We start from the raw sequence: 23425 nt of genomic DNA, 5'->3' as shown, positions 1-23425 counted from the left end.
GCACGAGAGTTCAGCTTTTAGGTCGACGCAATGGAGTAGGCGCGGGCATATGTATATTTAGACATTCGGGGGCTAATGTTCAGGCTATAGAATACAGACAGGCATGTGAGCCATCTACCACGGCCTGATAGATGTCTCCTTGCAGTACTCTCGTATCCGCACTTGACCGGGGCTCGGTGGCAGGTGACAACCAGAGCATGCTCTGAGCCTATGAGCCTGTGACGAGATGAGAAACATGCAGCAAGAGGGATGAGATCCTTGCCTACTACGGATGGTGTAGCTGACCTATGGCGCACTATCGGTTCCAGCTGCATTAGTTTTCGCAGGAGGGCGCGTTTCTATAAAAATAAAGAAAGAAAACAGAAAAAGTTGTTCCCAGATGCTACGTAGGCGGCTTTAATCTTTAGTTCTTGGTTGAAATTGGTAGTTGAATCCATCACGTTGCACAGCATAATCGCTGTTGAGAAGAAGCGACCGCTTAATATATAGGCGCTGCTGTCCAGAGGTGGCGGGGCCGGTGGCGAGATGCTCAAGTTATCACTGAAAAAAAGACATGAAGCGGCGAGATGTATGCAGCCTTTACATAATTACGAACCCGCCGCCATATCTCCCTCAAAATAGTACACGCTCATCATGCTTCCCCTGCAAAAGACGCTGCGCACGCTCACTCTACAATGTCCATATCACGGTACACCTTGGTCAGCTCCTGCACATACTTGTCCCTCTCTCCCATCTTGTCGTCTACAAATGCGGATGCCCGTCTGCCCCAGTAGGAGAACAAGACCTCGTCAAAGACGGATTCGTCGGGGTGTGTCTGGTGGAACAGGGGCTGGATGTGCCAGTTGAAGAGGTTGTACATGGCCTTGGGCACCGTCGCGGCCCGGAAGAACCAGAAGCCGCCGCTGTCCCAGGCTCCCCGCTGCGCCGCCGCCTGTCTCCTGGAGCGGTTTCGTCGCACCTCTTCCTTCTCGTACATGCTCAGGTATTCCTGAACGGCCTCGTCCAAGTCTTGGCGATCCTTTTGGTCATGGAACCCGTCGACAGACTTGGACGTGAGCCAGTAGGGGGGGCTCTGCATCGCAGCAGGCAGCGTGTGCGTCCATTCGAGGTCGATGATGGACGTGACGTTCCACTGCTCGTCGACAAAGATGTTGGCCTGGATGAGGTCGTTGAGCGTCAGGTAGAACGGCCCCTGCCGCGTGTCCGGGTCGACAAAGTGGTGCAGGACGGCGCGCATCCCCGCGCAGGCCGCGAGCTGCCGCCGCCCGTCCTCGACGTCGAACATGGCATTAGGCTGGCCGCGCAGCTTCGCGTCTTGCAGCGAGAGCAGGTCCGAGAGGTAGCCGTCCACCTCGGCGTACGTCCGCCCACGGGGTATCCCCGACGCGACGCCCTCGTTTTCCAGCATGTGCATATATAAGTTTAGCGGCCTGTTGTTTAGAGCAACGGTGTCGTCGTGCTGGAGGCGCAGCGCTCCGAGCCGTGGGTGAGCTATCGCGTTCATGGATATCAGATATAGGTTGCCGTCTCGGTCCGAATCTTCTCATCTGCATTCCCGGGGAACGGGCCTTCGCCAATACGATGTCGAAACGGGAGCCGTAGATAGACATTCTTGCGCTGCGGTAGCCGTACCAAGATTGCTGCATTGAAGCTGCCAGATATCCATAGGTTGGATGAAATGATCTCGCATGTCGATACTTGGAGGAGTTTGCAGATCATGTGCTCGAGGTCACTCCTTTGGCCGTCGATGGCGTCGCAAAACTGCCGTACGAGGTCCGGGTAGCGCATGGACGCCAATTCATTGTCTTCGCTCTCGATGGCCTCTTGTAGGGATTTTGAAGTCCCGCTCGTCGCCGTGAGGAACATTTCGCTTCGTAGAGCGCCAGCTGAGGATGACTGCTGATCATCAGGTCCAGGGGTCGCACATTAGCTAAGGTGCCCTGTGTATGCGTAGCTGCAGCACAAAAAAAAACACCACAGATTAGCATAATGTATGCACAAAAAACTCTAGCAAAGTAAGAATGAAATTCATTAGGCGTCAAACACGATGTGTACATCATGGGGATGGCACCAGGCGATACACGTAGTGGACTTTGCAAGCGTCCTTTAATAATTATAGCCCTCGCCGACGCGCTCGGTTAATTCCAGTCACCACTCCTCAACAGCTCTTACACCATCGCTGCCATGATCAATGCTATTTGCCCGCTTTTTCATTTGACGCAAATGTGCTCCCCAGCTCAAGACGTCCTCTGCATTCCTTGTCCGCTCTATTTGTAGCAGGGTCTTGCCCTCCTTTGTATCATGTTTGCAAAATCCGCAAATGCTATCACTGCATGTACCGCCGACGAAGAATCTCCATATCGTAGCCGATCGTTGGGATGTCGTCTTCGGGATGCAATGATTTCTTGCGTCGTTGTGTCATGGTCGATGCTCGCGGTTAGGTCGGTCGATGTCCATGTTGCGTGTCAATGGCGATGCCAATGGTGCGTTCTGTGCTCTGTTGACTGTAGCTCCACGTGACAATGTAGAAGCGAATAAGAGCACGAACCATGGGCGGCAGCAGCCGTTGCGAGACCAGACGCTTACGAGCTACCATGCAGTCCTCGTGGCATCATTCAAAAGACAAAAAAACATGTACACAATGCATATTACGTTTCTCACTCGTGTCGCTTGCCATGATGTGTTGTTTCATACCATCAACGGCGGCCAGCAGCTTCACGGTGTTTCATAGAGTCGGTCTACTCCGTCTATTCCTGTATGAGCCGACGGGACAGGAAACCCGGCTTAATATTTTCATATTTTCAAGAAACGAAGCTAAAAACCAGGCAGGCCGTGTTTGCTTTTCTTCCTATTAACTGATTAACTGGTTGCAAGGCAGTTAGCGTGGCCGCCACCTCGGCGCTGCCTTCTGCATCCTGCCGCTCACGCAAGCCCCAGCCACGAGGCGCAAAGCAAACAAATTCCAGACCCAGGGGGCTGGATGCCACTACTTCTCGAACCTGTGATCGTATCCGTATTGGAGGAGCAAAGGGGAATGGCCAAAAAATAAATGGGCAGTATTACAATTTATTAGGGTGATGGAGCGACATTCGATGGACAATGGCGCAACGGGCTCGGAACCCCTCACTTGCTCTTCCCCGGTCCCAGATCCACGGCTCGCCGCCCAACATGGCCAAGCTGAAAAAAAGGTTGACCCTTTTCCCCCTTCCTTTTGCTTTTGCTTTTGCTTCTGCTTCTGCTTGCTCGCTGCATCCTTGGTGCGGGCGCAAAAGGGAAAAGGGGTCATTTATTTCTTTGTCTTGACCGGAAAAGCATTACCCCCGGAGGAACGACACCACAAGCGAATCAAACGCCCGAGACACTTCATTTATTCATGCCCATGCTTTCTGCCCGCAGTGCCAGTCAGACGAACCCCTCAACCCTGACCCTGTCCCTGAGCAAGTTCCCTTTTTTCGATCCTACATACATCCTGCCCATCCCACGTTCTTCCCATCTTTCTCGAACTATGTGAAACCAGGTCAAGCGAAACACCGATTGCGTGTGTTTAGGCCTACAACCCGAGTCGTTTCCCCTCTCACCAAACGGCCATAACTCCAGACAAGGCCTTCGCAGCACCCCGGGCATCAACATCCGTCACAGGCCGCATCTCACATCGCCTCGCCCCCTCCTCCGCCATCATGCCAACTGGAAAGATACGCGCAGTGCTGGCCGGGCCCAAGATTCGCTCCCGCTCCCTCCGCGCTACGTCACACGGCTCCGCGACAACGTGCGACTCGTCACACCACCACCACCACCACCACCGTGCCCGCATCGAAATCCGCATCACCAACCACTACGCCGCCAAAACGTACACGACGCACGCGCCCATCACCGGCGTCGCCGTTCTCAGCGTTCCCCGCGATACGCCCTTTGACCGCATCGCCATCCAGCTCGCCGGCTTCGCCGCCACGCGCAACTACATGACGCCCGAGATTGACCAGGTGCTGCACCACTTTCTGCTCCTCGACATGCCACCCCCGCCGCCCGGCACCGCCCTGCCACCCCGGGATCACGTCCTCCGCGCCGGCCAGACCTACGCGCTGCCGTTTCACTTTGTCGTGCCTGAGCGGCTGCCGATCGGCTCGTGCGGGCACCGTTGCGAGCACGCCTCGGTGCGCGAGCACCACCTGCGGCTGCCGCCGACGACGGGCGCATGGGGCGATCGCGACGACGGGAGCCCGGAGACGGCGCGCGTGCAGTACTGCGTCTCGGTCGCCGTGCTGCAGCAGAGCGCGTATGTCGGCGAGGAGCCCGTCTGCGTGCTGCGCGGGCACCACGAGGTCCGCGTCCTGCCCGTGTACCCAGAGGACGCGCCGCTGGATATCGAGCATGGCGCCGGCCAAAAATGGCCCGAGTACAAGCTCGCGGCATCCAAGACGCTGCGAAAGTCGCTCGTGGCGCGCAAGCTGGGCGTCCTGAGCGTCGAGGCGGCGCAGCCCTCGGTCGTCCTATTGTCGTCGGATGCGCGGCAAGCGTCTTCGGCGCGGATAGCCCTCACGCTGCGATTCACCCCGGCGAGGAGTGTGCAGGGCGCCGCCGACGAAGAAGCGTCACTGCCTACGGTGCATTCCATCTCGGCCAAGCTGGTCGCCAAGACGTTTTACAACACTTCGCACATGGGCGCCTTTCCGGACCGCCCTTGCAGACACGAGCTCAACTTTGGCGCGTCCATGCACTACTCGGACTCGCGGCGGACAGCAGACGTGCCGTTTACGTGGGCCGCCGGCGGCTGGCAGCGGCACCACAAGCAGGTGGACCAGCCCACGGCGTGGGCGGCCACAGTCGAAGCTGCGTTTCAGCTGCCCGCCGACCACAAGAGGATTCTGCTACCCAGCTTCCACAGCTGCTTGTTGTCACGGATATACATACTGCGCTTGGCGCTCTCCCTAGGCCCCGGACATGGCAGCGTTACGCTGTCGTTGCCGTTGCAAGTGATTGTGCAGGGCGACCTGTCGGTTCCGCGGCACCTTGTTGGTCCGGAGCGCGGGGACGTGGGTGTTGCACTGCCGAGCTACATGGATCACCTGTTTTTGCAAAATCGGTTTGATGACGAAATGAACACACACATGCCTCTTGCAGTAGGTATAATAATATAAATTGCCCTTTGGGGCGTTTACTACTTATACATTGGACGATGACGAGATGAACATATATATACCCCTTGCATCAGATGCCGTCCTGTTAATAAAGCCCTTCTTTGACCTCTACTACACATCCGACGATGACGGTGAACATACATATGCCTTTTACATCAGATACCATCATATAAATAAAACCCTTCTCTGACCTCAACTATGCATTCTCACGCCTGAGATGCGGCAACCACTGTCTATTCCATCTGCATTCCGTCTACACATATACATCAATCAGGACCCAGCCGCCTCTTGCCTGGCTGCATCCGCCGTGGCCCGCTCCATAATCTCCCTGATGACATCCCCCTTATACTCTGTATACGCCGCGACGCCCTCCCCCTTCTCCGCAGCCCTGCGCGACGCCTCGCGCTTCACGCGCTCATACAGCGCCCTATCCCCCGGACACGCGCGCAGCCAGTCGCGCAGCGCGCGGTGCCGGCGCGACTCGCGCCCCAGCGCGCCCGGGCCGTACACGTGCAGGTTGACCAAGACGGGCGCGTACAGCGCGAGCAGCCGGTGCTCGTACCACGGCGGCTGGCGGAACAGCAAGTGGTACCCGGCGGCCTCGAGCGCCGGCACATAGCTGGCCTCGTTGCCGGGGTCGGCCACGAGCAGGTCAATGTCGATGACGGGCTTGGCGGCGAGCTGCGGCACGGCTGTCGAGCCGACGTGGTGCAGCCCGATGATGGTCGGGGCGGGCAGTGCGGCGCGGATGGAGCTGGCGAGCTGGGCAAAGGTGCACGGCCAGGAGGGGTCCGCGTCGACGATGGTGATGGTGTGCGGGACTCGTCGCTGGGAAACCCATTCTTGGTGCTCAAATGCCTGGATGCCGTTTTCCATGGTTGTTGGGTGCAAGGTTGCGTATCGAGGGGAAAAGATGGAAGCAGGCAAGTAGCAGCCTGATGAGATCGGCCAGCCGAGTAAGCACCATTAGTAGAAGAGCACGAATACGCTAGATCCACACTTGGGGACTTTTGAAAGGCTCAGCAGTGCTAATTTTGAATCGTAAAAAAATTGCATGATGGAGACTAGAGTGCAGAAGTATAGCTTCGGTGTTGGTCTCGGATGGCGGCCCTATTTGTCTTGGGATTGGGCAAGACGTGGAAGGCAGTCTGCAATCGACGTCTTTGCATTTTTGAGAGTCACATGATAGTCTAATGACACTGACATCTGCAGCAAGCACAAGACCTTCTTCAACTGGTAGCTCCTCAACGCCACTCAGTCCTCAATCACAAAGACGTACTTATCCAGCGCCTCGTACCACTGCAGCGCACTGCCAAACGTAAACGCAATCGAGGCCCAGATGAGCGCGAGCTCGCTCTGGTAGCGACACCAATGCACGTCGCAGTACCCAAACGCGGCGGCCAGCGTCCACCCCACGCCGCCGAGCAGGTTGAAGACGCCCACGTGCCAGCCCATCTTGCACGGCTGCGGCGTGTACCAGTTGGGCTGGGTCTCGAGCACGTACAGCACCGACGCGAGCGCAAACAGGATGCCGCCGACGAGGTACGGCAGGTAGTACGCGCCCCATTTCGCCTGCGCGCTCAGGTGGATGCCCGGCAGCGCCAGGATGCCGCACAGGTAGAAGACGGTCGCGCCCAGCGCCCAGCGCCATGGTCGCCGACGCGAGGAAGCCAATCTCGTAGACGTAGTGCGTGCGGACGTCGTGCCACGACGGCAGCCACTGCCACTCGCGCTCGCCAAACGGGTTGGGCTGGCGGCGGGGTGTCGTGTCTCGCGGCGCTCCTCCGTTCTCCGGGCGCGTCACCTCCTCCTCCTCCTTGTCTCCGCCCCTCCGAAGCCCAAACCGCCGGTCCGCAAGCAGCGTCTCCATGGCGCCGCCAAACTTGGTCTCTGCGCGGTCATTCCACGCCTCGAGCATGAGCAGCACGGCGCCGACCTGGAAGAGCGTGGCGCCGACAAACGCCACAACGCCGCCGGCGACGTCGGCCTCGTGCGCAAACGCCGTCGCCGGGTACGCCACCGGCAGCCAGTAGAAGAAGCCGCAGGCGATAAACAGCGCGCAGCCCACGGTGAAGCACACCCCAATCAGCCACGACACGTCCCAGTACGGGAACACGGTCGCCATCCGCAGCAGCCCGAGCAGCACGCGCCGCGGCCGCGACGTGGTCCGCAGCCGGTGCGCGAGCGGCGCGGCGCGGGGGAGGACAAAGACGTGGCGGCCTGTGGTGTTTTGTGAGTACATATATATATATATAAGAGAGAGAGAAAAACCGCACCTTTGCGAAACTCCCGCGCGTTCCACCGCACACGTGCCCGCTCCCCCCCGTGCTCCGGATCCGTCGCCTCGGACGGCAGCCCGTCGTCGTCGGCGCAAATGTCGAAAATGGCCGTCGTCGGGTTGAGAAACGCGAGCGGGCCCGACACGCTGCCCTGGCGGAGGGCCAGGTTCGGGCCCGAGGGGGTGAAGCGCGTGTCGCAAAAGGAGAGGGCGCGGGGCGGCGCGCCGGGACGACGGCGGTCCTGCTGCTGCTGGGGGTGCGCAAAGGAGATGCTGCGCGGGACGTCGGGGCGGCGGCTGGCGGCGTTGTTCCGGGTGGTGATGTTGGCAAAGGTAATGCTGCGCTTCGGCTTGGGACGCTGCGCGTTGGGGCTTGCTGGCTCGCTCATGGTTTTGCCCAAGACGGCGGGCCGGGTAAGCCGGGGCGGAAACCGGAGATGGTGGACTGTGGCGTGTTTACCCGATCGTGCGCGTTGTGGCGGGGATACATGCCTCGGAAGGGGAAAATAAAAAGCGGCGAGAGGATCAAGGGATGAGAAATATCTGCCTCTTTTTTTTTCTTTTTTTTCTTTTCAGTCTTACCACCCGTCCGAGGCGGAGCTCGCATTATGGCCCCAGATCGTCTATGGCCCGGACCTTGGAAACCCGGACCTCCTCCCCCACTAACGTTGGGGGCAACTGGCGCGGAAAGCGGAGAAACGGGAAACCATCATCGAATGGCGTTTGGATAGATCATCAAGGCTAAACTGTATTCCCTTTGCGAGGGCGACGTCGTCATGATATTGTGTGCCGATTGGTAGATGCCAACACTTTTGAAACCGACAAAACCTAAATAACCTGACCTCTCAATACAGGCACATGATCATTTTCCCGTCACGAGCAGGATTTTCTCCGCATCTCCACTAGATACTCTCAATTGATCTTGAAAACGCTACCAATCTGTGGCGGTTGAAGCCATTAGTAGCCCGTCCCACCTCGTCTCGGCCAGTCGGCTGCCGGGATCCGGCGCTCGGCGCTCTCCACCTTGCTGCTAGGGCCGCGTCCATCCACGAACACGGGGTGGACATTACTCACTGATTGACATTTCAGTATATACCGGAATAAACAGACTATATACTACAACAGCCACGATCAATGTTCCTCGTAATGATGCGGCCGAGGCTTGTTTGTTGGATACAGGCTGCAGTGAAAGCCCCCATCACCAGTTTCGCCATTGCTGCCATTTCACGAAAAGATAAAAAATGCACTGAGCAATTGCATTAGAATGAAATGGCCGTGATAAATTCTTTCCCATTACATCATCTATATTCAACGACTTTGAGCCGAAATGCAGTACATTAATTGATTCATCATGGCATAATCCTAAATTCGTAAAAAAGCATCATGACAAGCCTCCCAAGTTTTCCCAGAGTACACATAAAATAACACGGACGGCCCCCCCCCCGTAGAAATCTCTACTTGTAGTGGACCGTCACCTCTGTCGTCTTTTGAATCACCAGTCGACCCTCCTCCGCCGACACCGACACCGACGGCCCACGCTCCCTCCTCCCCATCCCCAGCGACGACCCCGTCACGGTAGCATCCCTCTTCTTCCGATCCGCCCTGCTGCTGTTCCTCGTCCAAGAGCTTGCGGCGCTGTGCAGCGATCCTGAGCTGCCACCGCTCTGGTTCGACTTGTCGTACCCGCGCGACGGCCCGGACGGCGGCTGCCACAGAATCGCACTAACCGCCGTGCGGTTGATGACGACCGGCCTCGATGTCTTCTTGTTGTGGTCCCTCAGCACGGCCGGCTCGACCGTCGCAAGAGGGGAAACCGACTCGCTCCGGTTCTTGGAGCCCAGGCCCGATGACGACGCCGTACAGTTGACCACTACCGGCTGCTCGGCGTAAAAGGACGTGAGAAGCGGCTTGAGGGCCGTCGCGGCACCGGCAATGATGGAAAGGTAGAGACACGCCGCGGTGAAGAGGTCGGCAATGGTGGCGCTGTTTGCCGGCCCGGTCTTGATTCGCGGGTCGAGGAAGACCAGGCGGGCAATGATGAAAGGAATGACTCTGAGAATCGGGTTAGCACACGAGTAGTATTTCCGGGCGACTGCAGCGTACAATAAACGAGCACCAAATGCGCATACAACGAGGACGCGTTTTGACCGTTTGAGTCTGATACTCCAGATGAGATGGGCCGCGACTCCCCATAGCCCGAGCTCGAGGAGGATGCCTGTGACCTCAATGACGAGCCATCTGCCAAACTACAACCATGTCAGTGTTGCCCCAAAACTCGTGAGAATATACAACGTACTGTATCGGGTCCAGTAATCGTCGTCCACGGATGCGAAACTTCTCCACGCACGCAAATCGCCAGCGTCGATGCCCCTGTCCAGAACGCCGTGATGCCCGCCACGATCCGCGCCGGCCGAATGTGTGGCCCCGAATGCGAGATATAAGCAACAAACAGTGCCGCCGCGACTCGGCAGAGACCAACCGATATAATGTAGAATATTTGCCCCAGGTACAGACCCTACGGCGGTCAGTGTTGCTGCTTCCGTGCTGATCTCTGCTGGGCGTGACTTACCATGTCTACTTGTAACATGTTCGCGGCGGGAAGCATATCGAGCGTCTTGCCGTATCCGTACCGAATGGCGTGGCACATGGAGACGAGGTGCAAAAATGCCGCCAGCTGGGTGTTGCACGTCAGCAACAATATTCGCGCATCCCTTTGTCCATGTGTTCCTTACAAGCGAGCCAGAGAGGGTATAATCGTCGAGCATCCACGACTTTGTCCGCAACTTTGCCCACACGCGCAGGATCCAGGCGAGAAACGCCCAGCCAAAGAAGATGCCCGTCGCGCTCGCGAGCCAGACGCCGTGAATCTCCGCCATACCGAGGGAAAAAGACTGACGTGAATAGGGGATAGGAAAACAGACAGGGAAAGAAGAGGGGCTGGAAAAGGAAGACGAGATGGAGGAAGGAGGAACAAAGATAAACACCGCACACAAAACAAAGAGGCAACGAGTGCAAACAAGCCAAAAGCCACTGACTCTGAACCAAGTATTGCCAGTCAACATACCAAGGAACTCGTTGTGGCTTGGTCGGTTAAAATGACAGACTCAGTTCGGAAAGATGAACAAGACGTAATGTACTCTTTCCCTGGTCAACCCACTTGCTTTCCCATTGTTCAAGACAACAACCTCAACAAAAAATACACAAATTTATCTCTTCGATGGGATGGTTGCTTGCACAAGTCCGCGACCTCTTCGGCAGGACGGCGTGATGGACAGAGATAGCTGCATGCAGTGCACCGCGACTTCGTCACCCCCAAGGCCACCGGCGCTATCGAATCCGCAAGTTTGAGTTCGGGCAATCAACTACTAGGCCGACCCTTTTTTTCGTCTCTTCTAATCCCGATGAGTACGAACAAGGGTAGCGGAGAAGCGAGCAAGAATGACAAATGGAGATGGGGAAGAATTTGGCATGGGGTTCATGATCGGGTGTTGGTTGAAGAAACTGCTGGATTTTGGGCCCCCTCCCCCGCCCCCTGAGAGCCAACCAAATCGGTTGATATCCGCAGCTGCCCTGTCCGAGTTGTGATGGCGCAAACATTGAGGTGAACCACGGCAAGGGGGCGAGGGGGAGCGTCGTACGTACCAAGCCACCAACACGCTTGCAGGGCTGGGGACCAGACGTTACCGGGGTCAAGTGGCGTCACGCTAAATTGCTTCTTTTCTTGCTTGTTATTTGCCTAATTGTGTGAATGGCAAGGATTTGTGACATCCACTGCTTCTAACCGAACAAGGCAAGCCGCACCAACCGTTGGTCACAGGCCCGAGGCTCTCTCATGTAAATGGGTGAAACTTTCATTAATCTATTATTTTCGAGCTAGATTCCCATTGGGGGTGGCGTGGATTTTCATGTCGTGCAGAGATTCGTTACGAGAGATGCTCCTTGCGGCCCTCGACCAGGGCCACGGGACCGAGGTATCTCTTACGACCGATGATGTAGTAGTAGATGAGAGCCCCAATGAGGACGCAAGAGAAGATGGGAGAAGCCCAGTTGAAGCCCGAGGCCGAAGGATGGTTGGTTTGAGGCCAGAAGGACCAAAAGAAGCTCCAGGCGCTAAAGAGTACAGCAGCACAGTTCACCGGGACGCCCCATCGGCCGAGTGAGAAGCGCGCCGCAGGGATGGTGTCGGGTTGACGGACTCGCCTCCACAGAATGCACCCGATGCTGAGACAGTAGCATTGGAGGACCGCCACAGCCCCGAGCGAGGTGATGGCATAAAACGCCACGGGGCTGCCAATGTAGACCAGAGACAGGAGCGAGCTTAAGGTACCACTGAAAATGTAGGCGTTGGTCGGAATCTTGCGTTCGTGGTCAACCTTGGATAGCCACTTGGAAAAAGGCAGGCCGTCGTCGCGAGCAAACGCAAACAGGTCGCGACTAACAGCAGCGAGATACGAGACATTTCCCAGGGTCAAGAGGAGACAGATTATGACAAGTAAGACAGTGACCCAGGGTAGCGACATGGACTTCATGAGCACATGAACAACCGGGTACGTCGACACGTCGTCCAGGGCGTCCTGGACACTGGGCATATGGTAGCCAAGGGTGACAACCACAAGCAACGTCTCGATAAAGTTGAAACAGAGAACTGCAATCATGACCCTGGGAACCGAGACGGACGCCTGTCGAACTTCTTCAGACATGTGCGCAGCCTGAGCGATTAGTGGTGCTTGTAATTTGTATCAATATTGAGGTCGCAACATACCGTATCAATTCCCTGGAACGCCGCCATGGCGGGGAGCTGTCCAACCATGACAGAAAGCCCAAGGTTCCCCCAATTGCCTCTGTCAACCCAGTTCGTCCAGACGTCTTTGGAGTCGGCCATCGGCGCGTTGACCCAGATGGGGACAAGGAAAGCGACAAAGGCGAGAAGCGAGAGTGCAAAGATGGCATTTTGGGTATGAGGGATAATCCTTGACCCAAAAATATTGGCCAGGACGGTGGTGCAGGAAACCGCAATCACGAAAAGACTGCCATGCCAGGTTTTAGCCACGTAGTCGTGGTTGTTGAGAGTGATGGTTGCTTGGATGAGAGTTCCGACCAGGAATAAGCCCAGCGCATTCCCAGCCTGCCAGGCCATAGTCGAGGACCATCTGGACGGAGAAGGTCAATATAAAATGTGATGTGGCGTTGCTTGACGAAGCACATACCCGGTCAGGTAGCTGAGAAGTTGCTGACAGCTTTCGGGTGCAAATTCAGAGACCCAATGGTACTGGGCACCCGCAATGGGGGCCATGCTAGACATTTCGGCCATGCTGAGAATGATGGGTAGGTAGCCGGCGAAGCACCACACGTTGGAGAAGATCATGCTGGGAATACCGCCATTGACCAATGCGGGAGTGACCTCGAAAGCACCTAGGCACCAGGCTGATGTTGCAATGGAAACGAAGGAAATCATGGAAAAGACACGGTACTGGCGAATGAACTCTTGCTTGCGACCCATGCGTTCCATGTCACGATTGTCGGCCCCCGTAGTGCAATAGATGGAGTCCGTGTCATCTTGGGCTCCCGAGAAGGAGCGAGGAGTAGTCAACTCCATGATAGCCGCGTCCTTGTTGGCGTGGAAGTCAGTTGTCGTAGCTGCCATACTGAGTGAGGGCGTTGGTCGAGTTTGCGCTTGAGTGATGTGATGGTAGCTGTGTCGATGTTGCAGAGACGGAAAGTTGCATACGCCACAATTAAGAGGAGACGATGCCTTTTTCTTTTTCAACTTGGTTACACAGGCCACGGTTTGCTCCGCTGGGCTGTGAGGGGCTTGGGGGCCTTTCTGGCTCTTTGGGTAGAGTACCAGTGGGCTGGGATGGCATGAAGTGGGTGCAACCCAACGGACTCCGTACATGGTGCCAGCGCAACGATCCCCTGCCTTGCAGATGACTCGTAAACGATCTACTGGAGCAGTTGGTGGTGTGCAAGAGGATGGATCTGGTTGACACTAGCCCGCCAAGAGGATCTGGCGATGATCGCCCGAGTACTCCGTATTGGTTTTTTGTCGTTGCCCAAACATTTGGCTGTTTGGTTGAGCGCCCGTGAAGTTGTTTTCGTCTCATTTCTTTCGAGCAGTACGCGGCTGTACATAGGTCCATGAACCTGGCGCAAGTTGGTGGTGAGACAACGATGGACTGCTGCAATGTACAACGTGCATCTGCACTATGTACCAACTTGGTCAATGGTCGACAGGCGACAGCAGGCTCGGCGTGTCTCGGAGGCTAATCTCTGGCGAGGCTTCGTTGCTGCGGGCGCAACTGCGCAGGGATGGAAGGCGAGCCCACTTCGTCTGCTGTCAGTTTATCATTTTGAGATACGGCCCCAGCTCGCTTGCCTACAGGCTCAGTCCGACGGTCGCAGAATGAGTTCTGAGATCTTGTCGACGGATGGAATACATTGATGGGGGGGATGAAGCCAGCACAACGAAAGGGAGGGTGGGATAGGGGCGGAAACATCTGACTTGGGATGGTCGTCGGGAGCTCTTTTATCGGCAGACGCAGCAGGGGCATGTCATCATCATACAACGTCTTTTTTTTTTCCTTTTGCGAGCCCACGCTAATGAAGAACGGTTGGTGATGATGGCGTTTGCTGTTCGTCGAGATGATGGAAGATGGAACTTTGATCGTTTGCCCCAGCGAGCGGCGACCCCAGGGGTTTTCAGTGGCGCCTCGAAGATGTTTCAGTGGATTCACAGTGGATGTTCAATGGATTCACAGGGGTGCTTATTTGCCGTTCAGTGGAGATTCCCAGGGAAAAGTGCTGCATCTCTGCTGCATCTCCACTAAGCCCGCTGAAAATCGATTGAAGAATCGATTGTACATCCCCTGCAAGACGACAAACCTCCCCGCCGCCACATCCGCTCGTCTCCGGCAATCCGTGCCGAACAGCAGAAGCACGGTCGGTAAATATCATGACCGAGTTCTGTACATGTATGATGCTGCCAAGTTTGTACCAGGAACAGCGACGAGGGCTTCAACCGCGTCGTCAAGCTTAGTCTGCCGCTGGAAAGGGAGCCATCAGATGGACTCGTCCCTTGCATCTTCTTCTGGAAAAGAGAATATGCGTGACAAATAGTACCGTAATATCTGATTTGTTTTAGTCTCTAGCCTCCACGACCACCATGCTGGAAAGCCCGTTGGCCGCTCGATACCTACCTACCTACCCTACATGGCCGAGGCAGAAATGGGAACTCAGCAAAGAGCCCAATATCGAGAAAGAATGTGCGAGGAAGTATTCGTCAAATAGTGCTATTGTTTAGACTGTATTAGTTGCATTCAAGTCAGCAGTAGTGTGCTGGCGGGACAGCTACTGGATTGTCAAATCTTAATGTGTCGGTGACCAGAAAAATGCACCATGGTCTAGTGAAGCTTCAAACATGCCATTGTGAGTCTAGCTACAAAAGACAATCTTGCAAAGTAATGACTATCTGCAATATGAGTTAGAGCAACCGCACTTCCTGTCCACATTCTCCCTCTGGTACCACCCCTCTCACTCACCTCTAGACGCCGAAGAGGCCGGCCGTACATATGTATCAACGGCACTGCTCTACTGGGACGCGGCCAGCATCGATCGGTCGTGTTCTTGTACTAGTCAATGTAGCTTGGCAAACTTGTAGAGCAAAATTTTGATGAAAAAAAGTCTAAATTTCCCGCGCCACCCCTGTGTATGCTGGTGGTGTCACGATGTGTTGATGTGAGTCAGACAGGACGGAGAAACAGCGCAAAACCACTACATCGTGAAGCAAAGGATGATGGTGGAATTTAATACTACTACGTGCAACACTTCCGTGTCGTTCTACTGTAGCTGTGTGATTGGCGATCGAATGATGGTGAGGAACAGGCCAAGCTGTTCATGGAAGTATATATGCCGTGCGAGTGAGAACCAGTTGCTGGAAGCAGTGAATCCGGCTTGATAAAAGTGAAAGTTTTCCCGACTCGTGTTGTGCAACAGTAGGCAGCACATGACCGCAATTGATACAATACGCTTGTTGAGTCTCCTGTGACACGTCCAGCAGACACTCGCCAGCCCAGCCCAAGAAGCCCTGACGATCAGGCTTGTCCAAATAGATGAAGAGACGCAGTGTTACACGGAGATGGCAGTGGCAAACCCTGTATTCCCTCCTATGAAGCTGCATTTACAACCCCGCGACGGCTGCTCACTCTGCCGCCTTGTCCCTTCTGATGCTGTTGCATATGCAGTCCGGCACCCGTGCCGCCGCCCGTCTCGTGTGCGTTCATCTCCCAACCGCACAGAGTTGAGGAACAAGACGCGATCCAACGCGCCGCCTCACGGCCCCTTCCGTACTCCAGCCCCCCCCCCTCACTATACATGTCCGGCGTAGTACCGCCGTGCCTGATTTCACTCGCCTTCCGTACGCAAGCCTAGCCCCTCACTCTACATATACATATCTGGCGTGCTGCCGCCATACCTGATCTCCCATATCCAAAGAGACCCCATTGCGTAAACACAATGGCGCACGTCGGCCCCGTGCACCGCCGCCAGGGCGTCTACTCCGAGCAGCACTGGGCGCCCAGCAACTACGCGCTCCTCCGCACGCACTTCGCCTACCTCGTGCAGGACGTGCTCGTCGAGGGCACGCTCGTCGAGACGTACCAGGCGCGGCGCGACGTCGACGGCCGCGCGGCGCACTACGTGTTCCAAGTCCCGCCGGGGGCGTCCGTCGTCGACTTTGGCGCCCGAATCGACGGCCGCGCGCGCGTCCACGCCCGGGTCGACGACACGCGCAGCAGCAGCCCGGACCAAGCGCCGAGCACGGCCGGTGTGCAGGCGTGGAAGCTGGATCCGGTCCATGAAAAAGGTCAGACCCATTTGTCTCGCGCTTGCCCGCTCTGAACAGAAGCAGCTTTCTTTGCTAAAACCCTGCAATGGTGAAAAAGTGCTCCAAATTAGCTTGGGTGCCGTCCCGCCCAGCTCGGTGATTGAAATCAGGCAAGAGGACTGGGATGACTGTATGGCGAAATCACAGAATACTGACACGGCGGGGGGAAATAGCGTGACGTATGTGTACGTGATTGCGAGGGACACGCTGCAAGACTCGGCCCGGCTCAGCATACCGACAGGCTTCGAGCGCGACGGCGCCTCTCCGATGGGCGTCGCCGCGATACCGACTGCCCCGACGGGCCCAAACGCAGTCGCCATAACCGTCGGCGTCGAGGTCCACGAGGACGACGTGCTGTTCGACCTCAACAGCACGTCGCACCGTGCCACCATCACCGGCGGCTGGTCCGACGACTCCTTCAAGCCGCTCAGTGCGGCGGCGAAGCGCGCGACGTACAGGAAGTGCAAGTCGTACGTCGAGTTCGTCAGCGACACCTTTCTCCAGCACGACTTTGTCCTCGTGTGGACCGTATCGACCTCGGACCGGCCCCGCTGCGTCGCCCAGAAACTCGCCGCCCCCGTGCCAGGGCAGCCCGAGACGTGTGCCGTTGCGCTGACGCTCGTTTCCACCGTCGACCTGGAGCCTGCAGAACACGGTAAGCAACCAGTTATCAACTTTGACAAGCTCTGACCATCCATTGGTTTGCAGAATACATCTTCCTCGTCGACTGCAGTCACAGCATGGCCGGTCCGCGCATCACAATGGCAAACCACGTCGTCAAGACCATGCTAGCCCATCTGCCCACCCACCCCAAGTCCTCCTTCAACATTCACAGCTTCGGCCGCTGGGCATGGTCCATCCTGCCCGGCGGCAAGAGCCTCGCCCTGGACGCCCCCAACGTCGCAGCCACCGTGCCGAAGCTCGCCACCACCACCACCACCACGGCCGACGGCAGCGACATCAGCAACGCCCTGACGGCGGCGCTCAGCCGGCGCCAGCCCGACAAGCCGCGCTGCTCCGTCATTGTCCTCACCGACGGGGTGAACGTGAGCGGCGTCGCGCAGGCCGTCAAGAGCGTGCGCACAAAGACAACTGAGGCGGCCGCGCAGTCTACGCTGCTGCGCGTCTTCGCCGTTGGCCTCGGCGACGACGCCCGCGGCTTGTGCGAGGGCCTGGCAGGCGCCGGCACCGGCGCGACCCGCTACATCGCTACATCGCTTCTGCACGACGGCGACTACGGACGGCGGCAGTCGGCGGCGCTCGTCGAGGCGATGAACCGCGCGCCGATCCGCGTGCGGTCGATCGACTGGGGTTACGGCGGCGGCGTGGCGGTGCACGACCATCGCAAGCAGCAGGCGCCGCTGCCGACGGACTGGGCGGTGCGCAGCTGCTGGTACTTCATCCTCCGGCGCGGAGGCACCGCCGCCGCCCTGACGGCCACGATCCACTACGACGTTGCCGGCAGCGCCGCGTCGGCGCGGACGATGCAGGTGCCGGCCGCGTTTGCCACCGCGGGGCGTCTTGTGCACGCTATCGCCGCCCGCACCCTCATCAAGGGGCTGGAGCAGACGATGACGACCCTCGCGGACGCGCACGACAAGGACCGCGCCGAGGCGGAAATTGTGCGGCTCGGCAGGACGTACGGCCTCGCGAGCTCGCAGACGTGCCTTGTCGCCGTGGTGGACGGAGCGGCCAGAATGACCTATGGCGCAGGCGGCGGCGGGCATGGCGGGAGGAGCGTCCTGTCCGGTGTGCCGCTCGGGAGTGGCTTTCGCGCCAGCTTTGTCAATTTGGGACCGGCCGCTTCGCAGACTGTCGCAGCGGCATCAACGAGCGCTCCAGACGTGCAGGTGGCGGTCGCCAGGCCAAAGCCGCCGCCGCCAGCGAACGTCCTCGTTGCATCGGAAGCTCACACGGACAAGGCAGCCGGCACTTCCAAGACGACGATGACAGCCTCGCCAGCGTGCACGTTCCAGGTTGCTTTTGCGACGCAGACGCTGCCTCAGGGCCAGTTGTTCCTGACGCGCGACGTCGTGGCGCAAGGCTGCGATGCTCCTGTGCCGGAGACGGCTTGCCGGGACGAGGTGGCGCGCGTGATTGGCGCGCAGGACGGCAACGGCGCGTTTGACGCGCGCGTCGTGGGGCGCATCCTGTTTCCGGACACGGGATGCATCCCGGCGGTGCCGGCGGTCATCGCGGCGCTGCGCGGGCGCGAGCGCGACAAGGACCAGATGTGGCTGGTGCTGTGCGTCATGGCGTACTTGCGCGCGAGGGCGCCGGGTCGTGAGCGCGAATGGGCCGACGCGCACGATAGGGCAACGTACTTTGTCAAGACGAGCCTGTGTTGCGTGTTTGACGTCTTCCCGGGCCGGTCGGAGGAGGTCATGAGGAAGTCGCTGGCGGCGGCGGAGGGGTGTTTTTGTTGAGACTGGGGGTGGGATATGTAGAAGAGCGGTCATTGACGGAAAGAATGAAATAGTCAATAAAGGAAATTGATATCTCCGAAAATAGACCTACATTGAAAGCGGTCATTAATGGAAAGAATGAAACTAGTAAATAAAGTAAATTGATATCTCCCAAAACAGACCTTGTACGTGGTATTGCTAGTCATACACTTCGTGATAAATAAAACGTGACAAAAAAAAAACTCAGTCAGAGTAAAATGATGAATCGTCTCCAAGAGAACCAAGATCCATGTGCTCCATCTCGCCATAATGATCTTCCTTGACGGGTGACCCCAGAATCGAACACGTCGTCAGGGTGCCTGTGCCTCCCGATCCGGCCGCCGAGAGACTCGATCGCGCACCAACCGACGCCGCCATGCCCGACGAGGAGATGCCCGAGCTGGAGCTGTACCCAATGGCCGAGCGGGCTATGATGCTCGACCGCGCGCCGCTCGAGCTGGACATGGACCGGGGGCGGCCGGTGGCCGTGGAGTCTCGCGCGCGGCGCTCCGACTTGGGCGGGTGGTACTGCAAGTTGCCGGTGCCGCTGAGGCAGGCGCGGCGGTCGTAGAGCGAGCGGGCGCGGACGTACGGGTCGAGCTCCCAAAAGTTGGATGTCAAGTCGGCGCAGACCTGGTCGCGGCGGCGGCTGACCTCGGCGGCGCGGGCGGTGCCCTGGGCGTTCATGACCCATTCCTTGGTGACATCCTCAAACTGCTCGACGAGCATCTGGCGCTCGAGCAGCAGGTAGTTGCGGGTGATTGTGTTTTGCATCTTGAAGTTTTCGTCCATGTTGGGCTCCTCGTACTCGTACTGGAAGGGGTCCTGGCCGCCGTGCTCGACGAGCACCCGGCTGGGGTCAATGTACTTGAAGAGGTCCTTGCGGCCCGTGGTGAACTTGACCTTTTCGGCAATCTCGGCGTTGACAAAGTGGCGGATCAGCTTCCAGGCGGCTGGTGAGGGGGCATGTTAGCATTTCGTGTGCTGGCAATTCGCAAGTGAATGGGGAGCGTACCTTTGGTGCCAAAGGGAGCCTTGTGGACGATGATGAGGCCGATACATTCAGGATAGTACTGCTCCGCACACTTGAGAATGAATTTGAGGGGGTCCAAGTCGAAGTTCTTTAAGCGAAAGTGGCTCATGTCGAGAAAGATGGTCTAATGACAATGTTAGCATCCATATTCGCAAGGGCTGCCATAGGCAAGCAGGTAAAACGTACACCAGTTTCGACGGGAAAGCGCAGAGACAGACGGGCCATCTCAAGCAGGTAGATAATATAGCGCTCCATGCTCTCCGGGCTCTCATCGCCAGCCTTGTGCAGCCGGACGCGGACATAGGTAATCGGGCGGTCCTCCCGATCATTGCCGTGCAGGAAGCCCTTGCCTGAGCGCAGCAGCTTCATAAACTCGGCGCCGAGCGTCCGCGCATGGCCCTGGCCATTCTTCTCGTCCTCGGCGGCGCCGCCCTCGCCGAGGCGCAGAATATCATCGTCAATGGCGGCCTCCATGGTGCGCCAGTAAATGGTCTTGCCCATGCTCTTGCAGGCCTGGATGACGTCCCAGTGGCTCTGGCGCAGGAAGCGCAGGGCCAGCTCGTCCGGGTGCTCCTGCTTGACCGTGTGCAGCAGGGTGATGCGGAACATGTGCGGGGTCCAGTAGTCGAGGGCGTCGAGGGCGGCGGCGGCGAGCTTGTCGACGTTGCGCTCGTGGGTCGGGAGCAGCGAGAGCAGCTCGGGCACGAGCGCGGGCGGGTACTGCTGGCCGGAGGCGCTTCCGGTGGCCTTTTTGCGCTGGGCCGCACCGGGCTTCATGGCGGGCGGGACAAACTTGTCCTGGAGGGTGACGGCCTCGTGAAAGGTCGGGTCGGCCTCGCAGACCTCGACAAACTTGTAGGCAATGGCCCAGAGGGCGCGCAGTTTGGCCTCCTGCGACGCGGTTAGGTGGCCGAGGAAGCCGGTCGGGGGCGCGGCCTTGGTGGCGGCGGACGACGCATGGCTGGGCATCTTGGTGAGCTTGGTCGGCGTGGTCGGCGGGGTGGGCAGCGAAGCCGGGTAGTTGGACAGGACCTGCGCCATGGTGAGAGGGCTTGTTTCTGCAACAAGTTTTGTTCTGGTCAAAAGAGCATCACTCTGCACGGACCGGAGACGAGGAGGGGGACGAGCAGGGCCTTATACAAGAGCAGCCTCAACAGGTGAACAGGGCCCGTCAATGACCGGGGTCGGCGAGATGGCCAAGTTCAGAGGGCATGCTCCACGATTCATGGATGCCGAGGCCTGGTCGCCATCGCGAATGGGCCATCTTGGAGGGGGCTCAGGCCAGGGGTGCCGTTGTCCGGGCACGCTGGTTGGCTGCTCCAGACCATGTGCGTTGCGGGGAAAAAAAGATGCTGGGGCGGGGGGAGGCTAAGAAGACGCTATCGAAGCGCATATCATCAGCAGCCTGTGTTGTTGAACTGTGAAGAGGTGAAGAAGCAGCTGGGGAAGCCGAGATGCGGGGGTTTTTAGTGACGCCACAGACGCCACACCGGACCAGCGCCCCCGCACACACCTCTGGCCGCTGCCCACTCGTACGACAGAGAGCAGCCAGTTCCCCCACTCTCTTGGCTGCTTTCAAAATTTCTTACTGATACTATGTATCAAAACGTATAGCCTAGCCTCTTTTCTGGATGCCGAGTTCCTGGCGTTTTTTTTTTTGCTTTCTTTTGTCGGTTTCCTTGGGGCGGATGCGGCTCAACTATCAAGACCTCGGCCGCATCTGATGCCACCTTCGTCACAACCTGGTCCTCCCCACAAACGGCAGACATTTTACTCCCTGCTCGTCTCGTCGTATGTACTCGCCTTGTTCCCCCCCCTGCTACTACGCTTTGACGTTCTGGAGATCAGCAGCGGGGGTGACCAGACTCATGTACAGACAGACAACAGTTGCATAGCCGACCCCTGAGAACCCGACTCCAGACCTGCACAGTCGATGCCTTTTTTTCTTCTTTTTTTCGGAGAGAGCTTTGCGGGGACGCACCCAATCGTCGGTGGCGGGATTACCAAGGTTGCGCTGTGCATGACCGTCTGTGCTGGCCACAACCCACAGACTCTATGCATCTTGCCATCGAGTTCTGCTTTGGCCATCGTTTTATTATGCACCGAAACCGTCGGAGCATTTTCCTTGTCCCCATTCAATGCGGCTCAAAACAAGAGGGGTCAGCAAATGTCCAAGCTTTGCGGACCAAAGACGACAAAAACCTTGGTCGCTTGGTAAAATAGCCTTTCGCCTCGGACGCCACCGCCACGCCATTGTTCATCTGCGTTACTGCTATGGTGCTTGGACGCTGCGCATTTACATAGCAGCCTTTCAAGGCCACAAAGCAAGATCCGACATGGTGCAAGAAACGGTTCGCTTCGACCCTACAGCGCCACCAAAGCGCCTACGAACTAGCCCACCTACGATATGGAGGATAGGGCTCGACAGAAAATGACAGCCTCGAAATAAGTACTGGTTGGGAAATGATTTCAATTAATTTGAATTCTTCTGAATTCTTCTGAACCAAGCGCTACACTTAACCATGTCCCACCAACAAAGGATCACTTGGAGGCCATCCATCACCTTGCATCTTGTCCCACACTCTCAATAATAATGAACAGAAAGCTGCGTCATCATCATCCGCTTTTTCCATCCTCTCTTCCCTTTTCCTAGCCCACACAAGCACCATCAATCATCTAAACAAACCGTCGATTATGTATGTAGACGAGGGACTTGGGCTTCCAGAGGGCCCAGAGAAGTTCAATGGTAATAGGTAAAATTCTTTCCAAAGGGAAAGTCGCCATCGTTGGTATAGTCGCATTCGTACTCATTGATATCAACATCTTCAAAACTAAACTTGACCCCGCACTTTTCAAATGCTTCACCTACCACAACATCAGACGATGGTGGCAAGTCGGTAAAAGTGACGTGCCTCAGATTGGGGAACTTGCTTGGCACGACCTGGGCTAAGGCCAGAATGTCCACGACGGTATGCTGCTGCGCGTCTTCCATGTAAAAGCTCCGTATCGACCTGGGAAGAAACTGCGTCAAGTCTGTATGGAAAATGGGCTGCACTTCCATCGAATCCCCAGACTGCTGCTCCGTGTCATCATCATCCCCAAAGATAAAGTACGTAGGCAGTCGAAGCGTCTCTAGGACCTCCATGCTGGCTAAGCTTTCCAAGAATCTGTTTTCCAAGGCGTCATCTTCGCCTAGCAGGTCCGCCTCGTGAGCACCAAGCTCAAGATGCTTCAGCGTCCGCCGCAGACCAAGCACCGCCTCATGGAGGAACCTGGCCGACACCGCCGACTCCGTTGGATAAAAAGGAAGGCTGTCTGTGCCACCGTCCACGTACGTAAACTGTTCAAGCCGTGGGAACGCCCTTGGGAGAAGCGCCATATCTGCGTTGGTCAGCCGGCTGCATATCAGCACAAGCTGCGTGATGGTAGGGTATACAGATATCGAGAGTGATCCAATCGACCACCTAATCAATCGTCTCAAATTGGGCGCCGAAAATCTCAGTATGCCTTGTGCGTGGTCAAAGTCGATATCCATCCCGGCTTGGTCTTCCTGTATCGAGAATGCCTCGAGCCGTGGAAAGTAACCGGGCCTGAACGCCCCAATGCCCACGTATCTCCCAATACTTAGGCGGCGGGATGAGAAGATGGCGCTGG

The 23425-nt window shown here is 57.3% G+C and overlaps 12 protein-coding genes across 12 annotated transcripts; 4 read left to right on the top strand and 8 right to left on the bottom strand.

Annotated features, from left to right (window-relative positions):
• Positions 1 to 664: 664 nt before the first annotated feature.
• CCM_02020 (uncharacterized protein) lies at positions 665 to 1866 on the bottom strand (the record flags this gene model as incomplete). Its single annotated transcript, XM_006667174.1, has 2 exons — positions 665 to 1459; positions 1633 to 1866. 2 exons carry the CDS (start codon positions 1864 to 1866, stop codon positions 665 to 667), a joined length of 1029 nt encoding a protein of 342 aa, XP_006667237.1.
• Positions 1867 to 2437: 571 nt separating this feature from the next.
• On the bottom strand, positions 2438 to 2677 carry CCM_02019 (uncharacterized protein; the record flags this gene model as incomplete). The annotated part of the gene is made up of 2 exons (XM_006667173.1): positions 2438 to 2589; positions 2662 to 2677. 2 exons carry the CDS (start codon positions 2675 to 2677, stop codon positions 2438 to 2440), a joined length of 168 nt encoding a protein of 55 aa, XP_006667236.1.
• A 1000-nt stretch (positions 2678 to 3677) lies between these two features.
• Positions 3678 to 5135, top strand: CCM_02018 (arrestin; the record flags this gene model as incomplete). The annotated part of the gene is made up of 1 exon (XM_006667172.1): positions 3678 to 5135. The coding sequence occupies one exon, from the start codon at positions 3678 to 3680 to the stop codon at positions 5133 to 5135; it is 1458 nt and encodes a 485-aa protein (XP_006667235.1).
• A 270-nt stretch (positions 5136 to 5405) lies between these two features.
• Positions 5406 to 6011, bottom strand: CCM_02017 (GrpB domain protein; the record flags this gene model as incomplete). The annotated part of the gene is made up of 1 exon (XM_006667171.1): positions 5406 to 6011. The coding sequence occupies one exon, from the start codon at positions 6009 to 6011 to the stop codon at positions 5406 to 5408; it is 606 nt and encodes a 201-aa protein (XP_006667234.1).
• Positions 6012 to 6389: 378 nt separating this feature from the next.
• CCM_02016 (uncharacterized protein) lies at positions 6390 to 7802 on the bottom strand (the record flags this gene model as incomplete). Its single annotated transcript, XM_006667170.1, has 3 exons — positions 6390 to 6707; positions 6751 to 7355; positions 7412 to 7802. The coding sequence occupies 3 exons, from the start codon at positions 7800 to 7802 to the stop codon at positions 6390 to 6392; spliced, it is 1314 nt and encodes a 437-aa protein (XP_006667233.1).
• A 1065-nt stretch (positions 7803 to 8867) lies between these two features.
• Positions 8868 to 10289, bottom strand: CCM_02015 (uncharacterized protein; the record flags this gene model as incomplete). The annotated part of the gene is made up of 4 exons (XM_006667169.1): positions 8868 to 9659; positions 9710 to 9928; positions 9983 to 10087; positions 10146 to 10289. 4 exons carry the CDS (start codon positions 10287 to 10289, stop codon positions 8868 to 8870), a joined length of 1260 nt encoding a protein of 419 aa, XP_006667232.1.
• A 1047-nt stretch (positions 10290 to 11336) lies between these two features.
• Positions 11337 to 13309, bottom strand: CCM_02014 (amino acid permease 2; the record flags this gene model as incomplete). Its single annotated transcript, XM_006667168.1, has 3 exons — positions 11337 to 12122; positions 12176 to 12563; positions 12621 to 13309. The coding sequence occupies 3 exons, from the start codon at positions 13307 to 13309 to the stop codon at positions 11337 to 11339; spliced, it is 1863 nt and encodes a 620-aa protein (XP_006667231.1).
• A 310-nt stretch (positions 13310 to 13619) lies between these two features.
• Positions 13620 to 13820, top strand: CCM_02013 (uncharacterized protein; the record flags this gene model as incomplete). The annotated part of the gene is made up of 1 exon (XM_006667167.1): positions 13620 to 13820. One exon carries the CDS (start codon positions 13620 to 13622, stop codon positions 13818 to 13820), a length of 201 nt encoding a protein of 66 aa, XP_006667230.1.
• Positions 13821 to 15547: 1727 nt separating this feature from the next.
• CCM_02012 (uncharacterized protein) lies at positions 15548 to 15796 on the top strand (the record flags this gene model as incomplete). The annotated part of the gene is made up of 1 exon (XM_006667166.1): positions 15548 to 15796. The coding sequence occupies one exon, from the start codon at positions 15548 to 15550 to the stop codon at positions 15794 to 15796; it is 249 nt and encodes an 82-aa protein (XP_006667229.1).
• A 128-nt stretch (positions 15797 to 15924) lies between these two features.
• CCM_02011 (von Willebrand domain protein) lies at positions 15925 to 18720 on the top strand (the record flags this gene model as incomplete). Its single annotated transcript, XM_006667165.1, has 3 exons — positions 15925 to 16260; positions 16313 to 16949; positions 17003 to 18720. 3 exons carry the CDS (start codon positions 15925 to 15927, stop codon positions 18718 to 18720), a joined length of 2691 nt encoding a protein of 896 aa, XP_006667228.1.
• A 222-nt stretch (positions 18721 to 18942) lies between these two features.
• Positions 18943 to 20812, bottom strand: CCM_02010 (CRAL/TRIO domain protein; the record flags this gene model as incomplete). Its single annotated transcript, XM_006667164.1, has 3 exons — positions 18943 to 19691; positions 19754 to 19895; positions 19958 to 20812. 3 exons carry the CDS (start codon positions 20810 to 20812, stop codon positions 18943 to 18945), a joined length of 1746 nt encoding a protein of 581 aa, XP_006667227.1.
• Positions 20813 to 22511: 1699 nt separating this feature from the next.
• On the bottom strand, positions 22512 to 23150 carry CCM_02009 (uncharacterized protein; the record flags this gene model as incomplete). Its single annotated transcript, XM_006667163.1, has 1 exon — positions 22512 to 23150. The coding sequence occupies one exon, from the start codon at positions 23148 to 23150 to the stop codon at positions 22512 to 22514; it is 639 nt and encodes a 212-aa protein (XP_006667226.1).
• Between the last annotated feature and the right edge of the window lie 275 nt (positions 23151 to 23425).

The sequence above is a fragment of the Cordyceps militaris genome, assembly GCF_000225605.1.
Source record: "Cordyceps militaris CM01 unplaced genomic scaffold CCM_S00002, whole genome shotgun sequence".
NCBI lineage: Eukaryota > Fungi > Ascomycota > Sordariomycetes > Hypocreales > Cordycipitaceae > Cordyceps > Cordyceps militaris.
This window is presented reverse-complemented; position numbering and strand designations above follow the sequence as displayed.